General features: G+C 39.1%; 3 protein-coding genes across 10 annotated transcripts in view; 1 reads left to right on the top strand and 2 right to left on the bottom strand.

Annotated features, from left to right (window-relative positions):
- Positions 1–1,275, top strand: part of LOC114360122 (epidermal retinol dehydrogenase 2) — a 45,778-nt gene extending 44,503 nt beyond the window's left edge. The window contains exon 7 of the mRNA XM_028314696.1: positions 162–1,275. Within this exon, the coding sequence (XP_028170497.1) occupies positions 162–339 (178 nt within the window). The 3' untranslated portion in view covers positions 340–1,275. The remainder of the gene's footprint in view (positions 1–161) is intronic.
- Positions 1,145–22,845, bottom strand: LOC114360120 (Integrin betanu subunit). The gene is made up of 13 exons (XM_028314694.1): positions 22,569–22,845; positions 18,370–18,508; positions 14,011–14,168; positions 12,748–12,913; positions 12,370–12,514; positions 10,984–11,173; positions 10,361–10,482; positions 9,939–10,268; positions 9,391–9,563; positions 4,890–5,081; positions 4,279–4,448; positions 3,599–3,799; positions 1,145–2,640 (listed from the first exon to the last, which is right to left on the bottom strand). Exons 1-13 carry the CDS (start codon positions 22,633–22,635, stop codon positions 2,255–2,257), a joined length of 2,439 nt encoding a protein of 812 aa, XP_028170495.1. The 5' UTR covers positions 22,636–22,845; the 3' UTR covers positions 1,145–2,254.
- A 2,535-nt stretch (positions 22,846–25,380) lies between these two features.
- On the bottom strand, positions 25,381–27,587 carry LOC114360125 (MORN repeat-containing protein 4). 8 transcript variants are annotated; one of them, XM_028314702.1, is made up of 4 exons: positions 27,487–27,587; positions 26,818–27,143; positions 26,036–26,189; positions 25,381–25,793 (listed from the first exon to the last, which is right to left on the bottom strand). In XM_028314702.1, exons 2-4 carry the CDS (start codon positions 27,032–27,034, stop codon positions 25,523–25,525), a joined length of 642 nt encoding a protein of 213 aa, XP_028170503.1. In that variant the 5' UTR covers positions 27,035–27,143; positions 27,487–27,587; the 3' UTR covers positions 25,381–25,522. The 8 variants fall into 8 exon arrangements, with proteins under 8 accessions (XP_028170503.1, XP_028170502.1, XP_028170506.1 ...); XM_028314701.1 differs by having other exon boundaries at positions 26,818–27,000; XM_028314705.1 differs by having other exon boundaries at positions 25,393–25,716.
- Positions 27,588–27,863: the final 276 nt, after the last annotated feature.

Below are 27,863 nucleotides of genomic sequence, written 5' to 3'. Positions count from 1 at the left end.
ATTTTATTTCTGGTGTACTTATTATTGACTATTGCATAACTTAAAGTGAAGGCGCAGCTCTTCCCTATATGTTGGCCCCATGCAGGTATCTCCCCTCCACTTAAAATAGAAGCTTGTATCAATTTATGATTAAAATCGATTCATGACTTTTCTCCTTCCAGGCTGGTGCCATGGCAAGTGATAGCCGACCTGATCCGAATTCTGGTGCCGGACGCGTCGCCCGCGCATGCCTCGCCCGAGCCACCGACGCCCGAGCTGTCGCCGGTGCCCGAACCCGTCAAACTCGACTCCCGCCCCATGACCCTAGTCCCACCAGCGAGACATGACCGCCAAGTCTGATAACAATCCACCAACGGGTGCTAGCTGTACAAACCACGGTGGAACCTGGAACCACCACCAAAACATTCCACTAGGAAATTAAAATCGACTGAATTTCCAAATTGGGTACTTATAAAACAACCCGAATTAACATTATGGGATCCGCATTTGTAATGGGTGTCAGTAGATATATTTGTACAATATGGGGATTTACCGTAGCTAGTAAGTAGGTACTATTAAAAATAAAGCATGGGGCCTTAATGTTATTATAATCGATTAGTCTTCTCTGTTACTCGTATACTTCGATGACTCTTTGTTCCAATTTGTAACTAATAATATTGTGTATAGTTTTGAATTTGTTTAGAAGGGAATAAGTTCTAAGACAAATAGCTCAAGATATTAGTCAACGTAGAGAAAAAATGTGTTTATGTTACATGCATTCCAAAGCAATGTTAAAGTGCTTAGTCGAAGTAAAATAAGTAGATTATAGGTACCTATAAACCAAACATGTTAGTGTTTGTATAAATGTTTGTAACAAATTAAGTCTTGGGAGGTAGTACAAAATAATGTTTCTAGATCTGTCATATGGCCTTTGGAGTTTTTTAGCGGTTGTTTTAATATATTTGAATAAGTGTTAATGTGATATGAATTTTATAAATATTTTATACTAACTTTTGAGTAGGTAGGTATTATTTTGAAACCTTAAAGTCATTTAGATTACGACAGTGTTTATTGTAAAGGTAAATAAACTTTATTAAATCATATCACAATATAAAAACGGTTTCAAAATAATACTTAACTTAATTATTTAAGATGTTACCTCTAAGAAGTCGAACAAAAATAATCCGACTCGAAAAGTTATAAAACTTTACCATTTGTATGAGGAAATCTATTAAATAAGTTTTAAGTCTTTAAAAATTATGCCTACAATTGTTATTTTATCAATTTTATTTGATTTGTTTAACAAAGGTACATACCAAGACAAGTGCCTTTAAAATATAGACTTCCATGATGGTATAAACTATGAATATTAGAAAATAAAAAGAAATCGTTAAATATATTTTTTTTATTTTAACTCCAGATAGATAAATTATGATAAACATTATAAAAAGTATTAAGTAATATTATAGAGGAACTAAATATTATTATTAAAAGTATTAAGTACTTTACAAGAGGATATTAATGTAGGCGACTAGTGTTTGTACTATATAGAAGACATTAGTTGAATTATCACATTACTCGTGGTTTTGTAAACTATTGAATAAATTAAGTACAAATAAAAGCAAAACAAAGCAAAAGAAAACATAAAACTTAATAATATTGGTATGCAACAACTAACTGAATACTGCCTGTTAATATAACAAGCACTAAACCTACTAATACTACAAGTAAAATAAGTAGCGCAGCGTAGGACGTCCACCCGCAAGGTGGACCGACGACCTCGTAGCGGGTAGGCGCTGAATGCAGGCCGCCACCAACCGGCCATTGTGGAAATCATTGGGGGAGGCCTATGTTTGGCAGTGGACGTTCTATGGCTGAAATGATGATGATGATGATTGGGTAAAATAGTACCAAATTAGCGCCAGCAAAGAAAGCGTGTGCTATAACAATATTAAGATGCAGGGACAATCAGAATGTTTATTTAACAACAATATTAGAAGAGAGTTGTAAATGTGTAAGATTTAATTATGCAGAATTATCAAGCTGCATAGCTCAGCGCATGAGTGGGCACTTTAATAACGTGTTGCTATGGACAGCTCGTTTCTAAATTAATGGCACAATTGAACATCATACAAGTCTCGTCATACTCGACATACTCGTCAATTTATTACGAATCTTTCTTAGTTGCTATTATTAAAAGGGCATCATGAAACTTTCAAACAATTGAACAAAACAGTTCAACAGTGTAACTACATATAGTCAAAATAAGTTGAACTCAATCATTCTTCTCCCTATTATATGCTTCGGGCATCTTGAACTCTGAGATCGGCGAAATGTACAAAGGATTCAGTTCTTGCATATTCTTCCTGCTCTCCTGGGCTTCTTTCACAAATTTCGCGTACGCTCTCCTATCCGATACAATCTGTCCACTTTTTATTACTAAAATGACGACTAATCCTGCAGCTACGACGCAGGCCATGATGACTAAAGCACTCGTCATGAGCCGGGCACTGGTGGGCTGGTAGCACTCCACGGATCTGATGACGATCTCCATGGCAACCATGGAACTGGTCGCGGCGGTGTAGGTGTACTTGTACTCGCACTCTTGACTGTCTTTGTCCCGGCGGAGGATGCATGAGATCTCGCCGGATGTTAGTAACTCTGAAATGAGGAAGAAATTAATGCCTTATCAAACGTTGAAAAGATCAGCACGATATTCTGTAGGATCCGAACCCAGTGCACAGCAATGTGACAGTGTGACAACCCTTAAAACATGCGTCTAGTTGCGCATTGCTCAATAAGTTGACGGCATAACATATATGTATATTGAACCACAGAATGATATGCATTTCATTTCCAACAGTAACCTAACTGTCTGTCCACAACAAAAACAAAAATAGATTAAAGTGTATTTTAGCCTATTCGAAACCGCAAAGAGCAGTGGCGATGAGGCGCAGAAGGTAGATAATGATATCGTTAGCCGACCGCACTCTCAAGCCGTAATGACAACCGCCAGCTAAATTAGTTATTGTAATTAGCCTACATTACTCACACCTCGCTTTCTTTAGAAGAAGTAAACTGTATTATAAAGCTCGTGATTTTCTTTTTTAATAACTTTGTGGTAAAATGTAATCCAAAAATCATAAAACAGAAGATCCGTCATGGTCTATATTTGGACATGTGAATTTCAGGCGTATCGCATTACGCACCTAAACGGCTCTATTATTCTTTGTCTTGAAAGGAATGAAAAAGACGCTTGAAAAAACTATGCAGTTACTAAAGATCTTCTTCAAGTAGTGACTCTACTTGAAGTAGTGGCATTACGAGTCTAAATAGCTCTACATTATAGTCTTCTTTGTCTCAAAACTAATTTAAAAAGAGGCTTGCAAAAAAAAATGCAGTTCCTAAAGACCTTCTTCAAGTAGTGAGCTTACTTTAACCTTAAGTACGTTACAGAGAACGTGTAGCAGCGCTCTCTGACAAACATCAATCTTTTAAACTGCGATCTCCAACCCGCCTGCCAAGCGTGGGGATTATGGCAAAACCCTCCACTTTAGTGGAGGAGGCTCATAGTCCAGTAGTGGACTGTAAAGGGCTGTTGATGATGATGACGACTTACCTTGCTCATTGAGCCTCTCAGTGACTGTGTAGTTGACAGAGCCGATGGAGCAGACGTCCAAGCAGCTGCTGTTGAGGTGGCAGGCCACACACGGCTCCGCGGTCACGCAGAGAGGGTTCTCGCACGTGGCGCAAGTCTCGCAGAACGCTCCCGTGTACTTGATGCCGTCTTCGTCCTTGCGAGCTGAGCACTGACATTTGCCTGTAAAATAACATTAAATAACGAGAAAAGATTAAATAAAATAACGTTTGTAATTTTCGACACTTTTCTTGGGGATCAGGGAAATAAGGAAAGTGCTATAAGAAGTCTATATATGGGAGCTTTGTTTGAAATAAGGAATACAACAATAAGATTGGAACACTGATTCGACGTCGTTCTACTATAAAATAAATTAATGCCTAAGATCTCATAGGGGCAAAATTGTAGTGGCCTTGCTGTCTGTCCCAGAACCTATTCAGGATGGAGAAAACGTTCTCAATTGGAGACCACGTCGGAAAATGTACCTACCTACCTGATACCTAGTCGTACATAGACCGACGAAATCAAGATGATAGTTAAATATGGCTCCATGTAAAAGAGGGAGAGTACTTGACAGTTAAATCTACAATCTAACAATGTTTTTGGTTATTTAAAAAGGATAACAAAATGCCATCTAAACGTAAAAAGAATATTTTACTCACCACAGACGCACTCCCCGTGCCCCGAGCAGATGAGGTCGCTAGCAGGCGAGACGCAGGAGTCAGTGCGGTCGGGACAGTCGCACGCGGCGCCGCCCCAGCCCTCGGCGCAAGCGCATTGCCCGCAGATGCACGTGCCGCGCCCTACGCCGCCGCACTCGACGCCGTTCTCTCTGTAAATGTCATCAAGTGATGCAGTCTCTACTGCAGGAACCTAGAGGTACCTACTCTTCTGATTAATTTCATTGCGGATCCAATGACAGTTTAACTTTCCTCCGGGACAAACTTGATTCGATCTTCATTGGTTGGGTTTTTAATGACGGTCAAGCGTAGATCCTGGCTATAGCAGAAGTTACAGCAGTGGGAACGAGGGGTTGGAATAATTCCGTTTACTACGGGAACACGACTATCTCTGTTTACCAGAGGCAAATGGAGAATTAGGTCTACATTCCCATGATTGCCAAATGCATTGGGAAGACCTAATTTTGTTGAAGTACACAATGTACTCGCACGCGCGAGCGAGTTGAGTTTAGGATGCTCGCGCCATCTACTAAAACTAACTCAAAGAAGGAGTAGAGCAACATACGCTGTGTAGCATTTACTCTGATACTTACTTGCTCCTCTCGCACGCCTTACAGTGACAGAAGCGGCCGTTGAACCCTGGGTCGCAGTCGCACTTGCCGCATAAGCATTCTCCTGCGCCTGAGCACACGAGCGAGCGAGTTGCGTTCGGCTCGCGGCACTGCGCCACTAATGCTGCTGATGCCTCTTCATCTTCGATGGAACAGTCACATTGTGGACCTGACCTGAAATAAATAAATTCAGAGATTCATAATTCTATAATATAAAAATGAATCGCAAAATGTGTTGGTAAGCGCATAACTCAACAACGCCTGGACCAATTTTACCAATTCTTTTTTTTAAATGTTTGTTGAAGTCCAAGGATGGTTTTTACAGCGAGAAAAGTTTGAATAATTTCCGGGTAAACCCTAAAAAACTCGAAACTTCACCCCTAAGGGTAAAACGGGGTCCACGCGCACGAAGTCGCGGGCGGCCGCTAGTAACCAATAGATTTATTACGGCCATTCTCACGATTAGGCGTTCTCAGCCTAATTACCATATCATTTTTGAAATTTGGCTTAATTGACTTAAACGCATTTAAATATGAAACACATGAAAAGTACGAATTTAACAATCGTTAAGGCGTCAAATTATTCCAAGCGGTTTTCGCGTAAATGAGACCCAAAAATTTTATGGGCATGGTAATTAGATAAGGCTAATACTGAATCTAACGGTAATTAGAAAACATATGTAAAATAGCAAGAAAATAATATCTTGCATTGATAAATTTGTATATAAATATATAGCGTCATAAAAAACGCTGTAGGTACACTTAATAACCCTTTGAAAAAAGGAAAACACTCATTTCTATTATTTATTGTATCAAGATATTTTCAGTATACTGCAATAATTGAGGCTATAACAGGAACACTTAGTTTCGGCCAGATGGGGCTACGTGTCACATTTCATCAGAATCTTAATAATCATTTATTTGATTTCAATGTGGTACAAACGATTTAACGTACAGATATTGGATCAGGAGATCTCACAAATTTGATTTTTCAGATATGCATATATCGAAAAATTAATTAATGATTTAAGTGATTTTTCCTCTTTTTAATCTATCTGCGATCAGCCATCACCCATTATCAGATCAAATTGAATTTGTAATAATGACAGTTCCAGCTCAGCATATCCCATGATTTGTCACCTCGATTCTTTTACAATAAGTTTTCAGATTGATGCTATTCGCTTTCTCCTGAGCCTAAATGCAGAATTCTTAGAATTTAGAAGGGATGCAGCAAATAGATTGCATGAAGGTCTAGTGACTAGACCTTCATGCAATCTAGACTAGACTCTAGTCTTTGGTTGTAAGCTTTACAGGATTTTCCACACCCTTTTTGACGTTTGGTATCACTTCACTGGACTTTGTAAACCAAGGTGCACAGCTCAAGATTTTTAAACCTTTATTTTGAAAACGTTAACCCTTTACCTACGGGCCCTTGGAAACCTAAAGTCGCCTCTCAATACGTGGTATTTTAACCTATAAAATTGTTTGCTCCACTTTACATCAAGATATTTTAAAAAGTATGAGACTTACGGTATTGAAATTTGGAATATTATATTCTGCAACTAATGTAGTTTCATAATTACAAGCGCATTTTACACTTAATTTGCAATTTTATTGTTTTTTTGTCGTAAACCGTGATTTAGTATTGGCTTTGCCAAAATAACAATAGATGATTAGAGAGCCACCCGTATTGAGAAGTGACTTTTGACTTGGCAACTATAGGTGCCTCCCGTAGGTAAGAGGTTAAAGTATTTCTACATTTGCAAGGCTAAGTCGATGCCATGTCTACATGGGTTTTAGGATCCATTTGTATATAGTTTGTTCTCCAAGCTTCTTCTGTCCAGTACCCATTGCATATCACGAAGTTTTTTCTATGCATAACAAAGCAGGTAGGATGCAGTTTAGGATGGTACAAAGTGCCTATACACTAATGCCTTGAAAAGTCCCATTGTCTGTTGATTTGTTCTCTTTTGTTCTTAATGTGATCACGCCAGGTAAGTGTAACTGTTGGAAAATTTCATCTTCTTAGGGCAAAGGTATTATGGATAGATGTTAATGGTATTATATTAAAATTAATTAATGATTTAAGATGTTAATATCAATTATACTAATAGTAAAAATAAATATATGGTAAAATCAAAATCAAAATTATCTTTATTTGTTTAGACTAATTAAATTAGTTCTTGCAAATCGTCAAATGCTCTTAAGGAGCCTATACATGTCTCATTCTTTTTTTGCCCTACCAGCGTCCAGGTACGAGACATATTTCATGCAGGGGTGACATCTCCTGGCCATCAGAAAGCCCCGATTTCACTCCAGGTAACTTCTTTTTGTGGGGTCACCTTAGGGGTTAAAATATACTCTTAAATCCAAAAACCATGCAGCAACTGAAGCTGAACATCCGTCATGAAATTGAATCTATTTCGAGGTTACTCTAACGAAAGTTTTTTAAAATTTTGATTCTAAGATTGGAAGAAAAGTCCGTACAGTTTTTATGCGAAAGTCTAGATATATTTCATATTTTATCATCATACGTATTCAATCGTGAGTGCAATTTGTAGGTAATAATTTCATACAACGGTGATTATAAATATACTGTAATTAGTACATGGAAATTATAAAACGATAGTTTTTCTTCAAAATTTCCAAAATCTTCAGCGTATGCAAATACTGTCTTTCTACAACGTATGAAGGCTAAAGTACTGAATCTATTTAAATTAACAACGTGGATCTACCTTCAAAAATCGAGTATAAAAATAAGGACATGGTAAATAGAAAAATTGAAAACCAAAGATATGGTAATTATACTCTTACGCAATTCATCGACGGTACGCCAACGCAATAGACGTCTACTTGCTAACAGGTCTTAGAACTAACTAAGGGCTCGCGCCGCGCGCGTAAATGATGTGTCAAATATTATTATTTAGGCTTGTGTGCCCAAAAACAGAAAACGTCACGGGAATTAGGACTTTCGCTCGGACAAGCAGTTTTTTAATTCTAATTATTTACAGAATGGTTCTATTGAATAGATATTTTGCTATGCGTAAGACAATCTTTTGTACTCTTTAAAATGTTGAATGGAGTAAACCAAATCTATCCCAACTAATATTATAAATGCGAAAGTAACTCTGTCTGTCTGTCTGTCTGTCTGTCTGTCTGTCTGTCTGTCTGTCTGTCTGTTACGCTTTCCCGCTTAAACCTCGCAACCGATTTTGATGAAATTTGGCATAGAGATAGTTTGAGTCCCGGGAAAGAACATAGGATAGTTTTTATCCCGGTTTTTGAAACAGGGACGCGCGCGATAAAGTTTTTCTGTGACAGACAAAAATCCACGCGGGCGAAGCCGCGGGCGGAAAGCTAGTACGACATAAAAATTACAGCCAAGTTTTAACATTAAGTCGGTGTGCGGACGCGTAACGGTAATTAGAGAACAGAGGTTCATGAAATTAATTAAGTCACAAATACTTAAAATAGAGGCCTATGATTTAATGCACAACTGGATGGGGTTGTTAAGTAACATATAAAAATACTTGCATGTCTCTAATTTGTCATTTTTAACGATTTAACAGCCCGGACACGCAAAAACTAGCTCATCTGAGAATGGCCGATTAATGAAGAAAGAGATTGCATGATACATGACAAATGGTACCAAATGTCTGGATAGTTAGTTGTTTTGATTATACCTAGGTAATAGGCATAATTTATAACAATTACTTAGATCATAAATGACATTGCAATAATCATCCAATCATTTTTGCATTAAGTTAACTCTAATCAAAGACAACATCGAACAATTTACTCTTAGCAAAAACGCCGATTAGGTTGATTGCCTACTACATACTTTAACGTACTTAGGAATAACCTTTATCGATTATTCCCAGCAGTTCCCTTCATGGCTGTCTCCGGGATGACAACTATGATCCCTTATTGCACTGGCACATCCCACACAGCAGGTACGAGTTGGCAGGACAGTTCAGGGCCATGTCCTTGACGAGGTTACCGTCGCAGTCATGGCCACACACACAGTATCTCTAGCGTGAGGGGGTCCTGGCCTAGCTAGCTTTCCGCTATGTCTAAATATTAGTAAAATGCTCTTTGACTCTACCCACCATCCCTTATTGCACTGGCACACCCCGCAAACCAGATGCGAGTTGATGGGACAGTTCAGGGACATGTCCTTGACGAGGTCACCGTCGGAGTCATAGCCAAACAGTACCTCTAGCGTGAGGGGGTCCTGACCTAGCTAGTTTTCCGTTATGTCTAAATTATTAGTAAAATGCTCTTTGACTTTACCCACCATCCCTTATTGCACTGGCACACCCCGCAAACCAGATGCGAGTTGATGGGACAGTTCAGGGACATGTCCTTGACGAGGTCACCATCGGAGTCATAGCCAAAAAGTACCTCTAGCGTGAGGGGGTCCTGGCTTAGCTAGCTTTCCGCTATGTCTAAATATTAGTAAAACGCTCTTTGACTCTACCCACCATCCCTTATTGCACTGGCACACCCCGCAAACCAGATGCGAGTTGATGGGACAGTTCAGGCCCATGTCTTTGACGAGGTCGCCCTCGCAGTCACAGCCGCACTGTAGCTCCACCTCTATCGTGAGGGCGTCCTGGCCCAGCTGGCTTTCTGCTACGCGGATTGTTTGGGTCATCTGAAAAATTGTACTACATTTTTTGAGGTGACTCTACATTTGCTTCATTTCAGTAACTGAAAAGGCCAAGATAAGTGGAAAGTGGCAAGATTATGTTAAGAATTCAGATATCTACTTTATGCTAAGTTACGTAAGATTTGTTGTATGTTTTTCTTACATACAGTTACTAAAATCTGAAAAACTTAATTCCAATTTCAGATTTGGGAAATTTTCCACAGCGTTAGCGAAACTTGCAAAAGGTAGGTACCTAAATGTCGTAGGTAGAAAGATGCGTGATTAGAGTTAACTAACTCAAGGGCGTGTGGTAAGTAGGTAATAATGCAGGTTTTTATTTATAAATGCCGTCGGTTCACTTAAAACTTCGATTATTTTTACCTTCTTATATTCCGGACAGGAGTCCAAGCTTAAGTGAGCTTCATAATTTAACGTCATTCCATACTCGACTCCAGTACACCGAGTGGTTTCCATCATTGAGCCGCCAATCACTCCACAATCCGTGAAGTAATGTACCTTCACAGGTCCTGAACTAGAGTCATCTTCAAAGTCTACCACACTGACGATATCTTCGTAACCCATTTTCACCAGCTTCAGTATATTCGAACTGTCGCTTTCCAATTTGGCGACGTAAGTGAAGTCCTCCAAAAGTTGATGGAGATTATCGTAGTACGACTTAACGCTGTCGGTTACCGCAAAAATAACGTTGACCTAAAAATATTTAGACGATTAGTCGCAAATTCGCGAGCAAATATAGCAAGAATGTGTTTATATTAACCGCAATCTCTGCAAACACGCCTTACCTTGTGCTTATCTAAAAGTCTGTAGACTTGTTCTATAGAAGGATAGTCGTATATTACAGAGTCAGCGTAGTAACCATCGTCGTCTAAATGGCATTCTCCATCGTTTTTCCTCGCCGCACCAGCTAAAAAACATTTATAAACAAGTGGCTAGAAATCATATTGAAAACAAAATGATTATGTAATAAATGTTTTTTCTGAATTAATTATCGTTTCTATTGTTGTTAATAAGCGGTTAAGGCTACGGTATTGTTAATAAGTTGTGCAAATGTTTATCTATTGTTATAAGAATGATAAAGTATAATGAGACTATTGTACAACATCTCGATTCTCGATGTAGGTGGAATGTTTTGCGTACAAAATATTCAATACGAAATTAATGCTGATACCGTTAGCATAGAGATAGGGATTCCTATGGTACTACAAAATTAATTGATGGATCTCTATCATGTGATATTTATTATGCAAGGAATGGATGTTAAAAACATTTATTTTTTAATAGGTGACCGCATCCGCTAAAATTGGAGGCATTATGTAGGTGTAGTTTTAAAGTTCAATATTATTATAACAAATGACTGTACGATTAGATGAAACTGCTGTACCAAGTAGGAAAACATCTTCCGTACCAAGTTTCCCGTCGCCAGCTGTGTGTATCGAACCATCGGTCAGCAGTATCACGATCTTCCTACTGCGTGTGGACCAGCCAATCCTGTCTCCGCAAGCGATGGCCTGCACCAACGCATCTAGTTGACCCTCAGCGTTGTCCAGGTTGGCCGTCACTGCACTGGTGTTCACTTTCTTGATGAACTCTTGGACCTGTGGGAAAAGATCTTTATAAACAAGATATTTATTCTGATATCGGTCTCTTTCGAGATTTAAGCCACAAATTCAAATTGTGAGAAATTGATAGAGCCATTGATTGCAGGAATGAGTCTTTGTTCGGTTGTAGATTTCAGGATTTCAAAAGATGACTCCATTTTGTTTACAAGGAAATACCACATATCCTGTATCTGTTGTACCTTCACAAATATTAAGGTAACCTAACCTAACCTAAACCTTTGTTTGTCACCTGTCATCCGCTTTGCAATGGAGGGAAGTCGAACCTTAATTTCGAACTCCTCCTATGTTCTTCTGATTAATTTCGTTGCGGGTCCAATGACGGGCCAACCTTGACCTTCATTGGTTGGGTTATTATCGAGCTGTAGATCCTAGCTACACAGGAGTTGCAGTGGTGGGAACGAGAGGTGGGAATAGTCCCGTAACCTAACCTACCTATAAGTTATTTTGAACAGCACCATCATGAAGTAGGCACGATTATTTAAGCGTTTCCTTTAGCTCGGCTAACTTTGTGGATTCGGATAAGCCAAATAAGATTATCTACATGATATATTACAGTTGAGATCATAGAACCTAGTAAATATTAAAGTGTGGGTGGCTTAGAGCTTGCCGCGAATTAATGCAATTGGTTAGTGTGCTTTATAGAGATAAAATCTTTAAAACACAGATGTAGGTAGGTATATATTTAGTCCTATAAATATAAACATACTTTTTAATTTGCTATTGACGAATGCTACACATGTATTAATACCCGTAGGTCATCATAATAGGTAATGTAATAACAAGATACTTGTAAAGTCCCAAGCTTACTACTAGTAACAAATACCTGGTCAATGAGCGAAAGATGATGCCTGTAGTTGTAGGTGGCCTCGCACTGGTGTTCCTCCATGGCGAGGGGTTGGCGCGCCTCTTGGCATCAATGGTGATGGTCGGCAGTCATTGAGCCAGTCCAGTCATCACAAGATTCAAGTCCCCAAGGTTACTCAATAGAGACAAATACCTGGTCTGTGAGCGACAGATGGTGCATGTAGTTGTAGGTGGCCTCGCACTGGTGTTCTTCCATTGCGCACGGGTTGGCGCGCCTCTTGGCATCAATGGTGATGATCGGCAGTCATTGAGCCAGTCCAGTTATCACAAGATTCAAGTCCCCAAGGTTACTCAATAGAGATAAATACCTGGTCAGTGAGCGACAGATGGTGCCTGTAGTTGTAGGTAGCCTCGCACTGGTGCTCCTCCATGGCGCATGGGTTGGCGCGCCTCTTGGCGTCCATGCTGATGAACGGCATTAGGGGCTTGTCCGCGAAGCTGCCGAAGCCTAACCTTTAAAGCAATTAATCGTTGAGGAAAAATACCTAAGAAGTCAATATAAATTCGCCAAAACTAACTCATTATAGCTAGTTAATATACTAATGATAAGGTTTTATAATGAGCAAATTATAGTAACAGTCCTTACCTTTCATATTTATAAGTCACTCATCGTGACACAACGAATATAATTATCGGGAAGTTTCATACTAACAACGAAATCTTTAAGAAAATTATTGTTTTCATACCTAAAGTTATCAGTCAGGTTTTTCAGCGTAACAGAGAGGGCATCGCCTAGGGTCAACAGAGTCTCTTTGTCGTCCTTCATGGACCACGTCAAGTCCATCAGGTAGTACAAGTCCAGGGGGTAGTTCTTCGCTGGACGAAACGAAAACGACAACTTTGTAGTCTCACCTGCAATAGAAAACTGAATCTTAGCTTGTTAAGTTAAATACTGACCCTTAATATGAGTTTCTTACGAAATTCATTACACAATTTATGGTAGAGCTAATTTATGATTATTATTTAACTAATTTGATAAACTCTATCAGAAATATTTTGTAGGTATTTTCCAAGCAATTTTGAAGGTAAAACCTATACACGCTCTTTTTTTCCCAACATCTAAGTAGGTACTTACTTAACAAATATTAAAATACATTCTTCCTCATTAGCCAACCATGTTACAAAACATGTAATGAATTAATTTGAATTTCCTTGTCAATTTGTAAAGAGCTAAGTAGTAAACTTAGTAGCGGCATGACCTATGGCCCAAAAAGTCCTTTGTTTCAGACGCATGCGTAATTCTTACTTCCCACTTAACCCAACCAAAAGTCAAGATGTACTCGTACTCGTACATGATGCCTTACGTAAACAGCTTAGTCCCGTTATTCTAGTAGGAAGTTAAAAGTAACGTTACGGTAAAGAATTTAAAGGGATTCCTGCGTGTAATTATGACCCCTGCCCCCGGCGGCTGTGTCACGTGTGCTGCCAGACAGACGAGCCAAACCTCAAGTTAAACACTGAACCTTTGCTTAACCCCAAACACACGCTTGACCCCTATGTGCTTTATGGGAAATTCACTAGTGAATTACAAACTATAAAACAATCAATTTAAATCTGTTAATCTAGCTTTGATAGCATCTCGGAACCCAGTATTCATTAAGAATACGTGACATAAATTATAGAGATTCGTACCGATCGCAAAATAGATTTTGAGAGTGACAAAGGACGCAGTACTCAGAAAAGCTAATCCACAAAACTGCCAAAACTGAGTTTAGTGTTCCAAACAGGTTCGCTGAAAAATGTACGAGAAAGTATTTTTCAATTACTAAATAGATGCCAGTAAAAAACTTCACGTGGATTAATTTCTGCCACAATTCCAATGTAAATTCGTCCTCGCCCTGTGGGTACATAGTCTTGTAGTATATGTATAGTCACTTAATCATCATCATCATTCCCGCCACAGATGTTCACCGCTGTAAAGGTCAACCTAAAATTGTGATCTAACTTACGTGGTTTTAAAGAGATCCTCATCTTCTGCGGCTGGATCTGCACCACATTCTCAAGCGAATTAGGGAGCACGTCTTGTAGCGAGCTGTTTGACACCACCTCCCACACCGGAGGCGCAGGCCTTTGGATCAGACCTTGGCTGCAGCCACTTTGCACTAAGCTGGAGAAAACATAATACCAATTACAATCCACGCGTGCCACTTGCTTTAATCCTACTTTCTAATGACTCTGGATTAAATCTTTCTCTTTTTAATGAACGGTATATCCCGCGCCAAAATTGTTCCGTGCCAACTACATAGTTGGTTCTTTATTATAATAATGTGTTTTCCCACAACATAATAGTGTAGAGTAAGTACTTAAGTAGTTTCAGTGTAGTTAGTTAAAGTTCGTTTAGATAAGTCGATATGAAAACAATACATCTCGCACGTAACTTTGTAACCTTACTCGCCATAAATGGTACTTACCGAAAGTTACGCCGAAAGATAACAGTCTTATTTTTAAATTTCATACATTCTGTACAGAATAATTCATTAAATTGTTGATATCAATGAGTTTGCAGCAGGCACCAGGCATTATTTAATTATTATGCAAGAATAGGGTAAGTCCAGGATAGATGCCCCCCTTTTTGAAACAGCTCTGTAACTCAGTCAGTAAGTTTTTATCAACAATTTGACCTTAGTTTCTGTAAACTTTGGTCTTTCGTCTATCATATTACTATAATTATTTTTGTTTAAGTTATACCGATTCTGAGTAAATACCATTTTAATTGACCTCTAAGAAGTGGGATAGACGCCTAATGTGGGGGATAGAAGACTCACTGTATGATTGCTTCAAAGGATAGATGCCTGATGCAGGGATAGATGACTCGTTAATACAGTTTTTGAATTCTAAGGATCAAATGCATTTTGAAATCAAACAAGCTAAGTATTAGTTATTATTTAAGATTGTTTGTTATTAAATGAATTAAAAATGAAATTTAATATTTTTTATTAAAAATGTACATAGTACATCCACCCGAAAAATATAACCCTCCTTCTAGCGCAGTCGGGTAAAAAGGTAATTCGATCAGAAGGGCACCCTATTTATTACTTTCCTAAGGTTAGCCGTACTACATTCTTTTTTTCTTCTTACTTGCTACTTGTAACAAAAAGAGCAGGTTAGGATAGATGCCCCTAGGTGCATGGGACTTGGCCCTAAGGGCATCTATACCCAAAAAAAATTTGGCAACTATCCTTATAGCATAGGATAGGTGCCTTTTTTAATAAAAAATATAATAATACTAAAAATCGTATTAAACATAGCTATCCCGTCTAATTTATAAGATAATCTATCAAATTATATAAAAATCTGCTTCATTTTACAGCTGACAAAAAAATTATCCATTAAAAGATACTTACCAATTTTATTTCGACGCTCGCTAAGGTGTGGCCGCGGAAGATTTTTGCTCTCACTGGCTAAACGAACGCACTCTTTGATGGTTTGCGAGGCGAAAAGTGGTACGGGGAGGTCCCTTTCTATTATACGCACTATAACTTTAGGCTAAGTTGCTTGTAACATAGTGTACTTAAAATCGCGGCACCTATCCCACTGGGGCATGTATCCTGGATTTACCCTAACTATGAATCGTTCCTAGTATCAAAAGTTCAAATTGTGGCATAGTGCTTCAGCGGAAGAGTGTTCACACTCTAGGTACCAGCATCTAAGACAAATATGAACCGAAATATTTAAACTACACAAACGAATATGACGAAATATTAACCTGTGTGGTCAACCGTATAATCTAGTCATCGGAATACAATTCCGACGAATACTTTTGTAAGATACGAACGTTGCCTAGTTCGGTATTAGCTGCGCAGCGTGCGTTGAATCGGCCATTGAAAAGCATTCATCCCAGCGGGCTTGGTGTGGCCATAGGCGCACATACCACGGAAATCAGCCAGTAAAATTTTCCTAAATGGCGGAAATTGATAAGAGTTCATGCATGTGTTTTCTTTTTTCGTTACGACTAAAGCCGCAAGCCAACCGGCCATTGTGGAAATCATTGGGGGATCATCATCTATGTTCAGTAGTGGACCGTCCTATGGCTGAAATGATGATGATGATGAAAATCTGATATTCTTAACAACTGTTGTTTACAGCAAAAAAGTTCACTTTATGTGCCTCTATGAGATTTGAACGCTTTACTAACCAATGTGGCGATAGAGCCTCTTTTGGTGCAAGAATTTATGTAAAAGTAAGAACTAAAGTATGAACTGGTGGTTCTACTCGATGCTACGACGGAGTTACAGTCAATAATCAATCACACGACGATCTCTTGATTAGCCGGGATCGAGCGGCGAGCGGACGTGGGAACGGCCAATCCGCGTCGGTGCTTTAAAAGATCGACCCGTGCGCTCTGCGCATTTCGGCGCTCTCTGAACTCTCTCCGAACATGTTTCAATCAAACCAATATAGGAATAGAAAAAGAAAACACACCATAGAACGGCCACGCTCATAGACAAGTTTATTTTAGTTCATAAACAGAACGAGAGTGTGAAAAGAAAAATGTTTCACATGTTTGTAATATGGACGGTATACGGAACTAAATTAACTGGGCGCCTTCTTCGGGCGATGTTTTAATTTTAGGATTAGTAGATGGATCTATTCTCGTGCCAGTGCATTTCCTACTAATAACACTTAGGCGAGTCGTAAAATATCGCGGTATAAAACATCTATTATATTGCTTGGATGACCTGTTTTTCAGAGTAGGTACTGACTCTTAGGTGAAATAATCGTAAATAAAGAAATTAAAAGCATCAAAATACTTTCAAATTGTTTTATATACTTTTGTTGACCAACGTTATTGTTACTACTCATAACACATACACCCACGATTTGATAATGAATTGTAGAATCAACACACAAGTGACTACACTGGGAATCGAACCCAGTACCTCGGAGGTGAGAGAGTTGACCTTAGTATGTACTGACCACAGAGAGTTTAATTTTTCCTCAGGACAAACTTGATCTTCATTGGTTGGGTTTTATTGAAGGTCAAGCTGTAAATCCAGGCTACACAGGAGTTCCAAAGGGAACTAGAGGTAGGGATATTCCTGTGACCACGGAGGGCAACCGCAGAGTAAGGGTCCAAGTCCACGCACCACCACGGTCCTTGTGCTCGATGGACGCTAGCTTTATGAGTCGATTTGTTCAGTCTGACACCGACACCTCTTCACTGTCTTCTATAGTATATGACTATTCTCGCTATAAGTCCTTCACTAACCTCTCATCGTCGTTGCACCTCGGCACCGCAGAGCTGTAGTAGGGGTCCGGGCACCAGCGAATTCTTTTGCTTGATGCATGCTAACTTTTTATTAAGATTAGGTTAACCACAATAGTCCAACGGCGGCGGAGTTTCGTACACGCGTTCTTCGTTCCTCGATTGGGCCAGTCCGACACCGACATCATTGGGCTATTGTCGCTTAAAGATCTTCACTAACCTCTCATCATCGTTGCACCTCGGCACCGCAGAGCTGTAGTAGGGGTCCGGGCACCAGCGAATTCTTTTGCTTGATGCATGCTAACTTTTTATTAAGATTAGGTTAACCACAATAGTCCAACGGCGGCGGAGTTTCGTACACGCGTTCTTCGTTCTTCGATTGGGCCAGTCCGACACCGACACCTCTTCTCTGTCTATAGTCTATGGCTATTGTCGCATAAAGTCCTTCACTAACCTCTCATCATCATTGCACCTCGGCACCGCGGAGCTGTAGTAGGGGTCCGGGCACCAGCAATTCTTTTGCTGGATGCATGCTAACTTTGGATTAAGAGTAGCTTAACCACAATAGTCCAACGGCGGCGGGGCTTCGAACACGCGTTCTTCGTTCCCCGATTGGGCCAGTCCGACACCGACATCATTGGGCTATTGTCGCTTAAAGTCTTCACTAACCTCTCATCATCGTTGCACCTCGGCACCGCGAAGCTGTAGTAGGGGTCCGGGCACCAGCGAATTCTTTTGCTTGATGCATGCTAACTTTTTATTAAGATTAGGTTAACCACAATAGTCCAACGGCGGCGGGGTTTCGAACACGCGTTCTTCGTTCCTCGATTGGGCCAGTCCGACACCGACATCATTGGGCTATTGTCGCTTAAAGTCTTCACTAACCTCTCATCATCGTTGCACCTCGGCACCGCGAAGCTGTAGTAGGGGTCCGGGCACCAGCGAATTCTTTTGCTTGATGCATGCTAACTTTTTATTAAGATTAGGTTAACCACAATAGTCCAACGGCGGCGGGGTTTCGAACACGCGTTCTTCGTTCCTCGATTGGGCCAGTCCGACACCGACATCATTGGGCTATTGTCGCTTAAAGATCTTCACTAACCTCTCATCATCGTTGCACCTCGGCACCGCGGAGCTGTAGTAGGGGTCCGCGCACCAGCGGCAGTGCGGCGCGGCGGAGAGGCACGCGCCGCATTCCTCGTGCTCGATGCACGCTAGCTTTTTGAGCAGCTGTTGTTCGGCTGCAAAAACAATAATTTAATTAAAATGGGTACAGTAAATGGTAATTAAAATAGACCTAGCACTATCTGAATCTCATCTTAAGAGATTGAAGCTATGCTAGGTCTAGAGTTGAGTTTCGAACGTCCTATATAGATCGCCTATGTAACGGATGAAAAGTGGCTTCTCTAAGTCGTCCACATCCTCATTTTGCTAGTAGGATTTACTACTATAAAAAGCTAAAAACACTGTATTTAAACGTGCAATTCTAGAGCATTATCATTATGACGATAAACAGCAGTGCATCTGTTGCGTTGTTATGACATAAACAATTACTTGGCAACATCTGTGTGCCTACCATGAGTTTACGTTAGGTGAGCTCGCTAGCGAATACGTCAAAAAATTCTATGAAGATTTTATTTCTTGAAAGTAGCCACTAGGGGCGCTGCACAATATGTCATACATTTAAATGTCATTTTTTTACGCAGTCGCTAGCGAGCAGTCCTAACGTAAACTCATGGTAGGCACACTGTTCGATGTATTACTTCACTAGTTACAGTAAGTAAGCTCTTCATAGTTTTCATTTAGGAAAGTTTTAATCTAGCTGCGCTAAGATTGCAATTACGACATCAAATTTGAACGATAAGCCGATGGAGTCGATTAGGTATATCAAAACGCATTTTGCAAAGTACCGCCTCTGCAATATGCATCGAAGCTCGAGCGTTATAATAAGACATGAATGTATTTATAATATGCACAATGTTAGTGAACTATTCGCACCTATGACAAGCACGATCACAAAGTATGCTGAAAGACTCAAAAGGTTATGTAAAGGTCGATGCCACGAATCACGTTAAGGGATAAAATCCGGAAGAAGATCTTTCAACAGGAGACCAAAAATGTAGCAAGCTGAAGAGGCAGTGTGTCGGCCATATTTATCAGAGCATTATGAAAACGGGTTCTCGAAATCAGCCAACGTTCTATGGACCAATGATCACAAACACGATAGCTGGCAATGGCTAAAAGAAAATAGCAGGCGATCGTGCTTAGTGGCTTTCCTTCAGCATTGAATTTTAGCTAAAATGATTATGAAGTACTCAAAAGCAGTATACGACTATAGCAAATCTATTCTAGCGTTAGTTATGGGTAACCTTTATCCAATTACTGCCCCACAACAAATGCCATAAATGGGCCACCAAATAAGTCCTCAGTGTGACGTCGGTGTTGACACACTTCGAGTGGGCGTTACGCGAGATTGTGAGGACGCGTATTATGGGACGTATCTATAATCAAGCCCTAATCAAACTTAGTGGTAATATTAAGGCCCGATTCGACCAAACTTTTATCCGAGAATAACTCCTGGTATAACATTGACAGTTTCAGTATGGGGAAATAGTTAAAAATATGTCAAAATATCGAATAACTGACAATTTATTCTGAGATATTTACTCTTGTTTGGTCGAATCGACCCTTAAAAGCATATAGGTACAAAGTTTTTTTTTCTGGCAATATAATAAAATGACGACTCTATTTTCTTATTACCTACTTAGTTTAGTTCTTTGAAAGTTGCAGCAACTTTATCAACTTTACCTTTGCGGTTACTGCAAATAACATTATTGTTAATCTCTTAAACACTGTTACTTGTATAACAATTTACTTACATGAACAATTCTTTGAGTGAATAATGGTAGTATAATAAGTATTTAGAAAAACTTCCAGAGTGAAAATCCGTTTTTGTTTCAGAATAAAAAAATGAAAAAACAATATAGGCATTTGAAGGTTAAAATATAGAAACACATTTCGACTTTTTAAAATGGGTTCATAAGTGCCACTTGTGGTCTAAACTGAATAAATATTTTTGATTTGATTTGATTTGATTTGATTTGGTTGGCGAGGAAATGAATAACAAAACATAGTAGAGATGAACATTATTTTCAAGATTGGATTATAAATATAAGCCGAAGACACGCTCGCGTCAATATTGTGATTATGAGGGCTAATCGAGTGTTACCCAACTGATCGGAGATAGTCGTGGCCACCCGCCGATTACCGCAATTAACGTGTATTTAACGTTAACTAGCGAAGGCGGTAATTATGTGTCAAAGGGCCGGACTGGCATGTGAATTATGCCTTTTTGTAGAGACGTCTTACTTTATTTCATCAGATTTGAGTTGTCTTTAATATTAGCGACTGGTAACAAAGTACCTAGTTAGTATTAAATGTAATTATAGTTTTCAGTTACTAACATTTGGGTTCTACGGCCAAATTAGGTAAACTAATAATTTACTACAAAAATTACACTGTACCGAAATAACGTAGATAGGTTAATTCGTGTTATTTTCGCAATGAAATTAATCGAGCGACATGACTTGATCAATGTTTGTATAAATTAAACATTAATATTTTCTGAATAAATAATCATGCACAATAAATTTACTTCTTTAGTGTATTGTCGATGATACTGAAGATACTGAATAAACATTTTTTTTTCTTTCTTTCTTAGCTTGCCTATTAAGTTTGCAAAATTACGCCAAGTCAAAAAGAAAAGTAATGAAAGGTATTTGTTTTAGGCTGAATAAAGTCCAGTTATGTTACGAAACTTCTTACGCTATAGTACGTATTTAAATCAAAGCTACAAGTAAACTGTGTACTTTATTATGGCAGCTGCAAGTATGTCACTAAAACAAATGAATATTAATCAGCCTCAACTTCGGCACCGCCGGTCAAAGCGGATAAATTGTTGCCTATTCATTAAGTTATCGCTTTATATTCAATCCATGCGATAAAACCCGTTGCATTGTTTTTGAGGATTGATGCCCTGCCCTTCTATTCAACCTACTTAGTGCAAGTCAATGCGACTGCATCGCAAGACAAAGCCCTGTCTTCATTGTTGAGAACTTTTCCCAAGAGAATCTTCGGATATAAATTTATTGCTTTTTAAACTACGAATACGTGCTCTATCATCACACAATCCTTAAATATTTAGATATCTACACTTTAAGAGGAATCGTAGAAATTAAGAATTTTAAAACTTACAAGCTTTTTCTAAGTTTCATTACTTCTCAATTCTAATTAGAAGTTCAGTTTAACTTATGTTTTATACCTGGTATCAAATCAAAGTATAATATGACTACAAAATTTTTCTCCTACAAATGTTTTTTAAAGTTACATTAACAGGATCTAACACAATTTAAACATTTTCAGGTATAGTAGTACATAGTTACTACATTAATAAAGTAATTCTTTATATCGTGATCTCATATTATTATGTAGAGTGTTTTTTCAGCTGCAACTTATCGCGCGGCGAACAACGCTATGAGCTGAAAACACCTCGATTCGGTCACTATTTCTCCCATTTAAAAATAAAACTGTCAATTCTTGGCGGGATATTTTCTATCTACTAATGCTCGTAGCAGGAATTGGAAGCAGGTGGGTTCCGGCACGCGCTCGCTCAGCTATTTTAGTAATGCACGGACATAAAATAAATTTCCTTTTGAAGTAGACCGTTGGCATTTATGTTTTAGATAAGATAGTTACCTTACTTTTAATTACAACTAACTGACGGCGAACACCCCATTTAAAACATCTGTTTATTTTAATTTCGTCGGGTTTTCAAATTTGGTAGAGTATGTAAGGTGTTTTATTTTGGTTTCAGTCACCACGTTTTCCACATTATCTCGCCTTACGTTAGTTATTGTAAGAATAAATAGGTGGGTACTTTGATGACGCATAGCATTTGACTTTGCGTACAAGGTTTCACATAAATAAATTATATGAGTAAGTACCTACTTAAAGTAATCTTTACCAGTTAATCTCGGTGACGAAACATTCTAAAATTGTGAATTTACTCACGCAAAGGTTTTGTGAACAACATAAATAAACTAATAGTATACTTATTTACATACATAAATACGTCCTATAAAAGTAGAGCTATTACGAATAAATATGTAACAACAAACAGCTACGCGTTGGTCAAGTCTTTAGACTGAATAAATATGAAATAACAATCACGTTACACACAACTAGGTTTTCAGGGCATCTATCATTATCGCTATCAATCAGATAAACAAAGCAACTTCTCACCTTGACCGTTCGCGTATTGAAACACAAGAACAAACGACACAAAACACAACACATAATTCGGGGACATGATCAACGGCGTCCGTTGGCGAGTTACGAGTATACGAGTATTTGCACGGTGTATCGAGTGTTCGCGCGATCGGTTTCGCGATGCGCTGATAAGGGCTGATAACAGTGATAAGGAGTAAGGGCTCGCGACGCGGCCCGCGCGCCGCCGACGTCTCGCCGCGGCCGCATCGGAAACACTTCTGCGTTTGCGATTGTCGAACGCGCGAGCGATAGGTTTAGATGAAAAACTGAAAGTGATGTGTAACTAAAAAACGTTTGTAGAGAAAATACAAACCATATTTTATAACTACATATCGGAGTGTTATGTTATTCTCTCACTAATAGTAGGTACCTACCTATGTAAGTGCTCTATGTATTGTAATTATGTGGTGTATTCTTAAAAGTTAGCCTGTTCAGCCAAAGTTCGTTTTGTTTCGTTAAAAAAACTAATTCTCATAAGTGTCTCTACGGTTTTCTCATTTATATTTGCGAGTAGACTGATGAACATGGAAGAAAAGTGTGACTCTATACAAATTAATGGGCGTTTACAAAAAACTGAAACGTTATCAGGATATGAGTGCTGTGTTTGTTTAGAGATGAATTAATACTAACTTTAGGTTATACACATCACGTAACACAGTCATGATGATAAGGGGTTTATTTGGTTGTCTGTCTCTATTAAAATTATTTCTGCGGATGGAAACATACCAAATAATTACTAGAAATTTCTTGAAAGACTTTTTGAACCCACGACTTTTCGCTTTATCGGCCTACTGCCCTGACTCCTGCCTTCTTACAATCCTACTAATATTATAAATGCGAAAGTTTGTATGGATGTCTGGATGTTAACATGTTTGTTACTCTTTCACGCGAAACCTACTGAACGGATGTTGATGAAACTTTGCAGTATTATCGTTTATAACCCAGAATAACATATAGGCTATAATTTATTACGATCTGTGACAAACTAAATTTCACGCGGGTGAAGCCGCGGGCAAAAGCTAGTAGGGACAAGTATCGTTGGAAAATTTCCTATGTAGGTTTATCTATACGTAGTCCTTTCTCCACACTAGAGTTTTCCATTTACTAATTACGGTGATTAATTAAATATACTGTATATGTATAAGCCCATGTGTAGGTATGTGACTACAAAATAGAGCCTTTTACGTCCACATCTTGTGCCATTTTCCATTTCTGTGCGGTCGGTTATTTCAGGCATCTCATATTGCATGCGTATAGAAGTAGGCTGCATAAACTTTATCCTGCTTGCATTATTTTCTATGTCATGTAGATTTCTCAATATGTCAGACTAACCATTTATGTTGTAAATTCGCTTCTACTACTAATCCATAAGGTGCAGTTTTGTGTACAGAAAAGAGCTGTATGTAGTTTCCGTTGCATCAGGGAATGAACATGGGGTGGTTATAGCCTTCTAAAAGTATTTTTTCCATTTATCGATGATTCGTCTAAGAACTGCTACTCATTCCCGTAAATAAAAACAGCTTAGTGGATATTAATAAAATTAAAAGAAAACACAGTTTTCTTTATTTTGAATCAATTGCTTGCTGTAAATAGAGAAATAGGTAAGGGTGACTCTACATATTCATAACGAGATTGAATGAAATCAATTTCTCTGTTTGATGTTTGTTGCGCATGACTTCAAACAAAGTCCATCATATAATAATATGATGACAATAATTTTAATTGGACTATAAAGACAGTGAACTGGAATGTTGGCCTTTATAAAACCATGGCCGCAAAGACCTACCGCAGCACACGCGTAATAGCGCACCACAATATTAATGACTCCAGCCTAAATCAATGTTCGTCAAGGTGATATTCTGCCTAATTACTAATTACGGCAAGCGGCGTTGCTTCACAAGATACACGGCACCGAGTCACGCAGTTAGCCGCTCCTACAACCAGCTTCTACCACCATTATTAGACCTACGCCTCCCCTCGCGTGAATTCGAAAGTGACTGAGCTTAAAGTACTCCTACCAAAGTTATAGGTCTCGATACGCTGGACGCTCAAGTGCAACTTGTGGGCGTACATTCGAGGCCAAAACACAAAGCAAACATTTTATTTCTAATGTTTCGTGTCACAGTCACATGTAGGCGGCAGGCCGTCTGACTTCTGTTTTTGACCGTGCAAATTGCCATCATTCCTTATGTTGCCGTGCGCAAAATTGTGGTGATCATATCGAGCGGTTATATGGCGTGTTCTTGGCACAGTATGTTAATGAAACGACTACCTACTTAATTTCTGGGTCATTAAAATTAACAATGATAGTGTGTGATCAGAATGAGCATACTGTTAATTAATTATTCCTCACTCCGCCGAATTACCTACTCGTGGAAAGTTTTACCAGATAAAGCGCAATAAAAATATCCTACTAATAAGTTTATAAATTGTTTCCGATTGTATGCGCTTGCTACACCGTAAGATAAGTGGGTTCAAATGGTGAAGTGTCGCATGGAGTGTGTATTTTAACTGGAGGAGCAAGTAACAGTACTTAGAGTGTAACCCATTACTGAATCCGGTAACATTTCCATGTTCACACTCCGTCCTGTTTACTTTAATGATTGTAGCTTGCTCGCACTTTCCGCTAAATAAGTAAAGGGCCTGTGACGAAATTAACGTTTATACCGAAGTGTGAAACAAAAAGCACACCAACTGCTGGTCTTAACGCGATATCGTTAAGACAATATGTACTGTTTTAGGTGTGGTGGGATGAATAACTACGAATGACGTAAACGTATGTTTTGTAAGAACTAATTTATTTATGTAAGTAATTTATAAAGAAATAAAGATAAGCATGCCTAATGACTTTCAGAAGTAGGTAAGTACTTAAGTATAAATAATAGGAATACAACACTTCTTTCTCGTCTTTAACGTTTGAGTTAGACCTAAGATTTAACTTTGGATATAGATTTAATAGACTTCGACGGAGACGACTTGGAGTCTGGTGCACTGCTCTTCAGCCGACGTCTGGACTTCCCGGAATCTTTGGTCTTCTCCAGCATATCGTAGAAGTGGTTCACTGGTTCGAACCAGCCGTAGCCTTGCTCGGCTTTGCCCAACCAAATGTGATCGTTCGGGTCTGAGAGAGTTAAGAAACCAACAGGCGAATTTTCGCTGAAGTCACATCTTAGGATACTGCCATCTGGGTAGTAGTACCTTAGGAGTGAGGAAATAATATTCTTTTTATGAAAATCAAGTAGCTGAAGTTCTAAAAAATTACTGGGGATCATCATCATCATCATTTCAGTCATAGGACGTCCACTGTTGAACATAGGCCTCGGTAGCGGCCTGCGTCCAGCGCTTCCCTGCTACCTTTACGATGTCGTCGGTTCACCTTGTAGGTGACCTTGTATCTGGGGATACCTACTAGTGAGTAAGTTTGAAACAATAAAACCTGCCTTCCACGTCCAGAGTAGCTCCAGTCCTTGAAGAACCCCTCGTAACGGGAGCCGTCTGTGAAGGCCACAGTCACCTCGTCGTTCCCGCCTAGCTTGTCCGCGTCCCACGTGCCCATGTAAGTGTCTCCTTCCACCGTGGTGTACAGCCCTGGACCTATAGAGAGACAGGTTCGTTCGTTTCATCCAAATGACTTCCATCTCTGGACAAAGACCTCCCTTAAGTATTTTCACAACGACCGGAACTCTGCCCATAGGTGTTTATCGCGAACTTCACTAGATCATCGGTCTATCCTAGAGGGAGGCCTGCTTACCTACACTTCGTCGAAAGATAGGCTACCCAAATTGTAGTAGCGTAAAAATATTTATCAGCTACCTGCTACCCCACTACAAGCTAGTAAAACAAAAAAGCGATAGCGCTATTACAAACTTACAATGTTATTACCGAATGCAAGCAAGCAATAACCATTTGAACATATAGACCGTGACGTCTCCGTACGGGATGGATTGAACTACGTTACGCTCCAGTAAGTTTAGATAAAGACCAAAACATTCAATAAAGATTTGGAGGGCTTTTATAGTTGTAGTCACACGCTACTGGATGGATCACTAGCATTTTGGTAGCTAGTGGGAAGTTTTAGATAACAAACATGTTCTTTTCTTTGTAGTCAAATGGTATGGTAAAGCGTATCCCCTACCTTTGCTATGGACACAATAGACCTTACTTACCTAAGTACTTACTGACTAAAAAATAGACTGGTATAGAGATAGGGCACGATACCTACCATGCATTTTGGCGACTCTATCTTTCTTCTTAGCCTCGAAGAAGCCGTCATAAGTGTCGCCAGTATCGTGCTGGAAGAATCCTTGGTCTTGCACCACGGGGATCTCTTTTACTGGTTTCTTAGCCTCAGTGTTCTCAGAGTCTACTTCTGTCGTGGTGTCAGTCATGGTCAAGCCAGTATTAGCTGATTGTAACAACACAAATGGCTTAAATAGCATCTTTCAGATGATGGACTGGTAAGTACTTTTGGTACAATATAAAAGAGGAAGAGAATTGTTATCTATCATGCTTTATAATGAGATCGCGAATTTCAATGATTTATCAGCCCTGTGTATGTTAAAGTGAGTAAAGCCTGGTCCGTGAGCACGTAGAATTTTGTCCAATGACCCCAAGCTACCCATCCTTATCGCTCGCGCGTAATTATATTGCTGTCGCGACTGTGCGACGGGCGCCCGCAGTGACACTCACTGCGGGTGAGTGATGGGTAGCTGGGGGTCATTGGACAAAATTCTACGTGCTCACGGACCAGGCTTTAGTAGAGACGCACCAAGTAGTATCTTATCCAAAATAAGTAATGAACTCCTACATAATGAAAATCTTACTCGATTTTTGGTAAGTAAATATTGGAAGATGTACTACTCTCTACACTACATACGAGTAAGTAGCTTACCAACTTTTATGCTCGGTGTTAAAAGTATGCAAAATGTAATTTAATTTCTGTTGTCAGGTATTAAATTGATGTCGGCTACGTGTCCCGCGTGACAGTTTGCCCCTGACATGACACCTATAGAGATGGGTTATACTAGGTAAANAAATAAATAAAATAAATAAAAAAAAAAAAAAAATTTAACAAGCCTCAATGTAATCTTGTTGGTGTTCAAATAAATAAATAAATACGTGTTGATATCACAATAAATTGACGTACTTTTTAAAACTGTCAAAACGAGACTCTCTCGTAGATTTTGTATGGAAATACAAGCAAGTGACGTCACTGTTTTGTTAACTCGAACTACTTTTTTCAATGAGGGTTTTCGCGATTGAAAAATC

This window comes from Ostrinia furnacalis, unplaced genomic scaffold (genome assembly GCF_004193835.3).
Source record: "Ostrinia furnacalis isolate ACB-3 unplaced genomic scaffold, ASM419383v2 OfSCF4894, whole genome shotgun sequence".
Classification (NCBI taxonomy): domain Eukaryota; kingdom Metazoa; phylum Arthropoda; class Insecta; order Lepidoptera; family Crambidae; genus Ostrinia; species Ostrinia furnacalis.
Note: the sequence above shows the minus strand (reverse complement) of the source record. Positions and strands in the feature narration are given on the sequence as shown.

What these genes read in the sequence shown, in the direction of transcription:
- LOC114360125 (XM_028314702.1), bottom strand. Translation starts at nt 27,034, where the DNA reads ATGCTATTTAAGCCATTTGTGTTGTTACAATCAGCTAATACTGGCTTG. An exon ending in TAGAGTCGCCAAAATGCATG is followed by an intron (nt 26,190 to 26,817) that starts GTAGGTATCGTG and finishes GTCTCTCTATAG; the next exon opens with GTCCAGGGCTGTACACCACG. An exon ending in AGCTACTCTGGACGTGGAAG is followed by an intron (nt 25,794 to 26,035) that starts GCAGGTTTTATT and finishes CTCACTCCTAAG; the next exon opens with GTACTACTACCCAGATGGCA.
- LOC114360120 (XM_028314694.1), bottom strand. Translation starts at nt 22,635, where the DNA reads ATGTCCCCGAATTATGTGTTGTGTTTTGTGTCGTTTGTTCTTGTGTTT. An exon ending in AACCTGACTGATAACTTTAG is followed by an intron (nt 12,515 to 12,747) that starts GTATGAAAACAA and finishes ATTGCTTTAAAG; the next exon opens with GTTAGGCTTCGGCAGCTTCG. An exon ending in CCTGTCCGGAATATAAGAAG is followed by an intron (nt 9,564 to 9,938) that starts GTAAAAATAATC and finishes ACAATTTTTCAG; the next exon opens with ATGACCCAAACAATCCGCGT.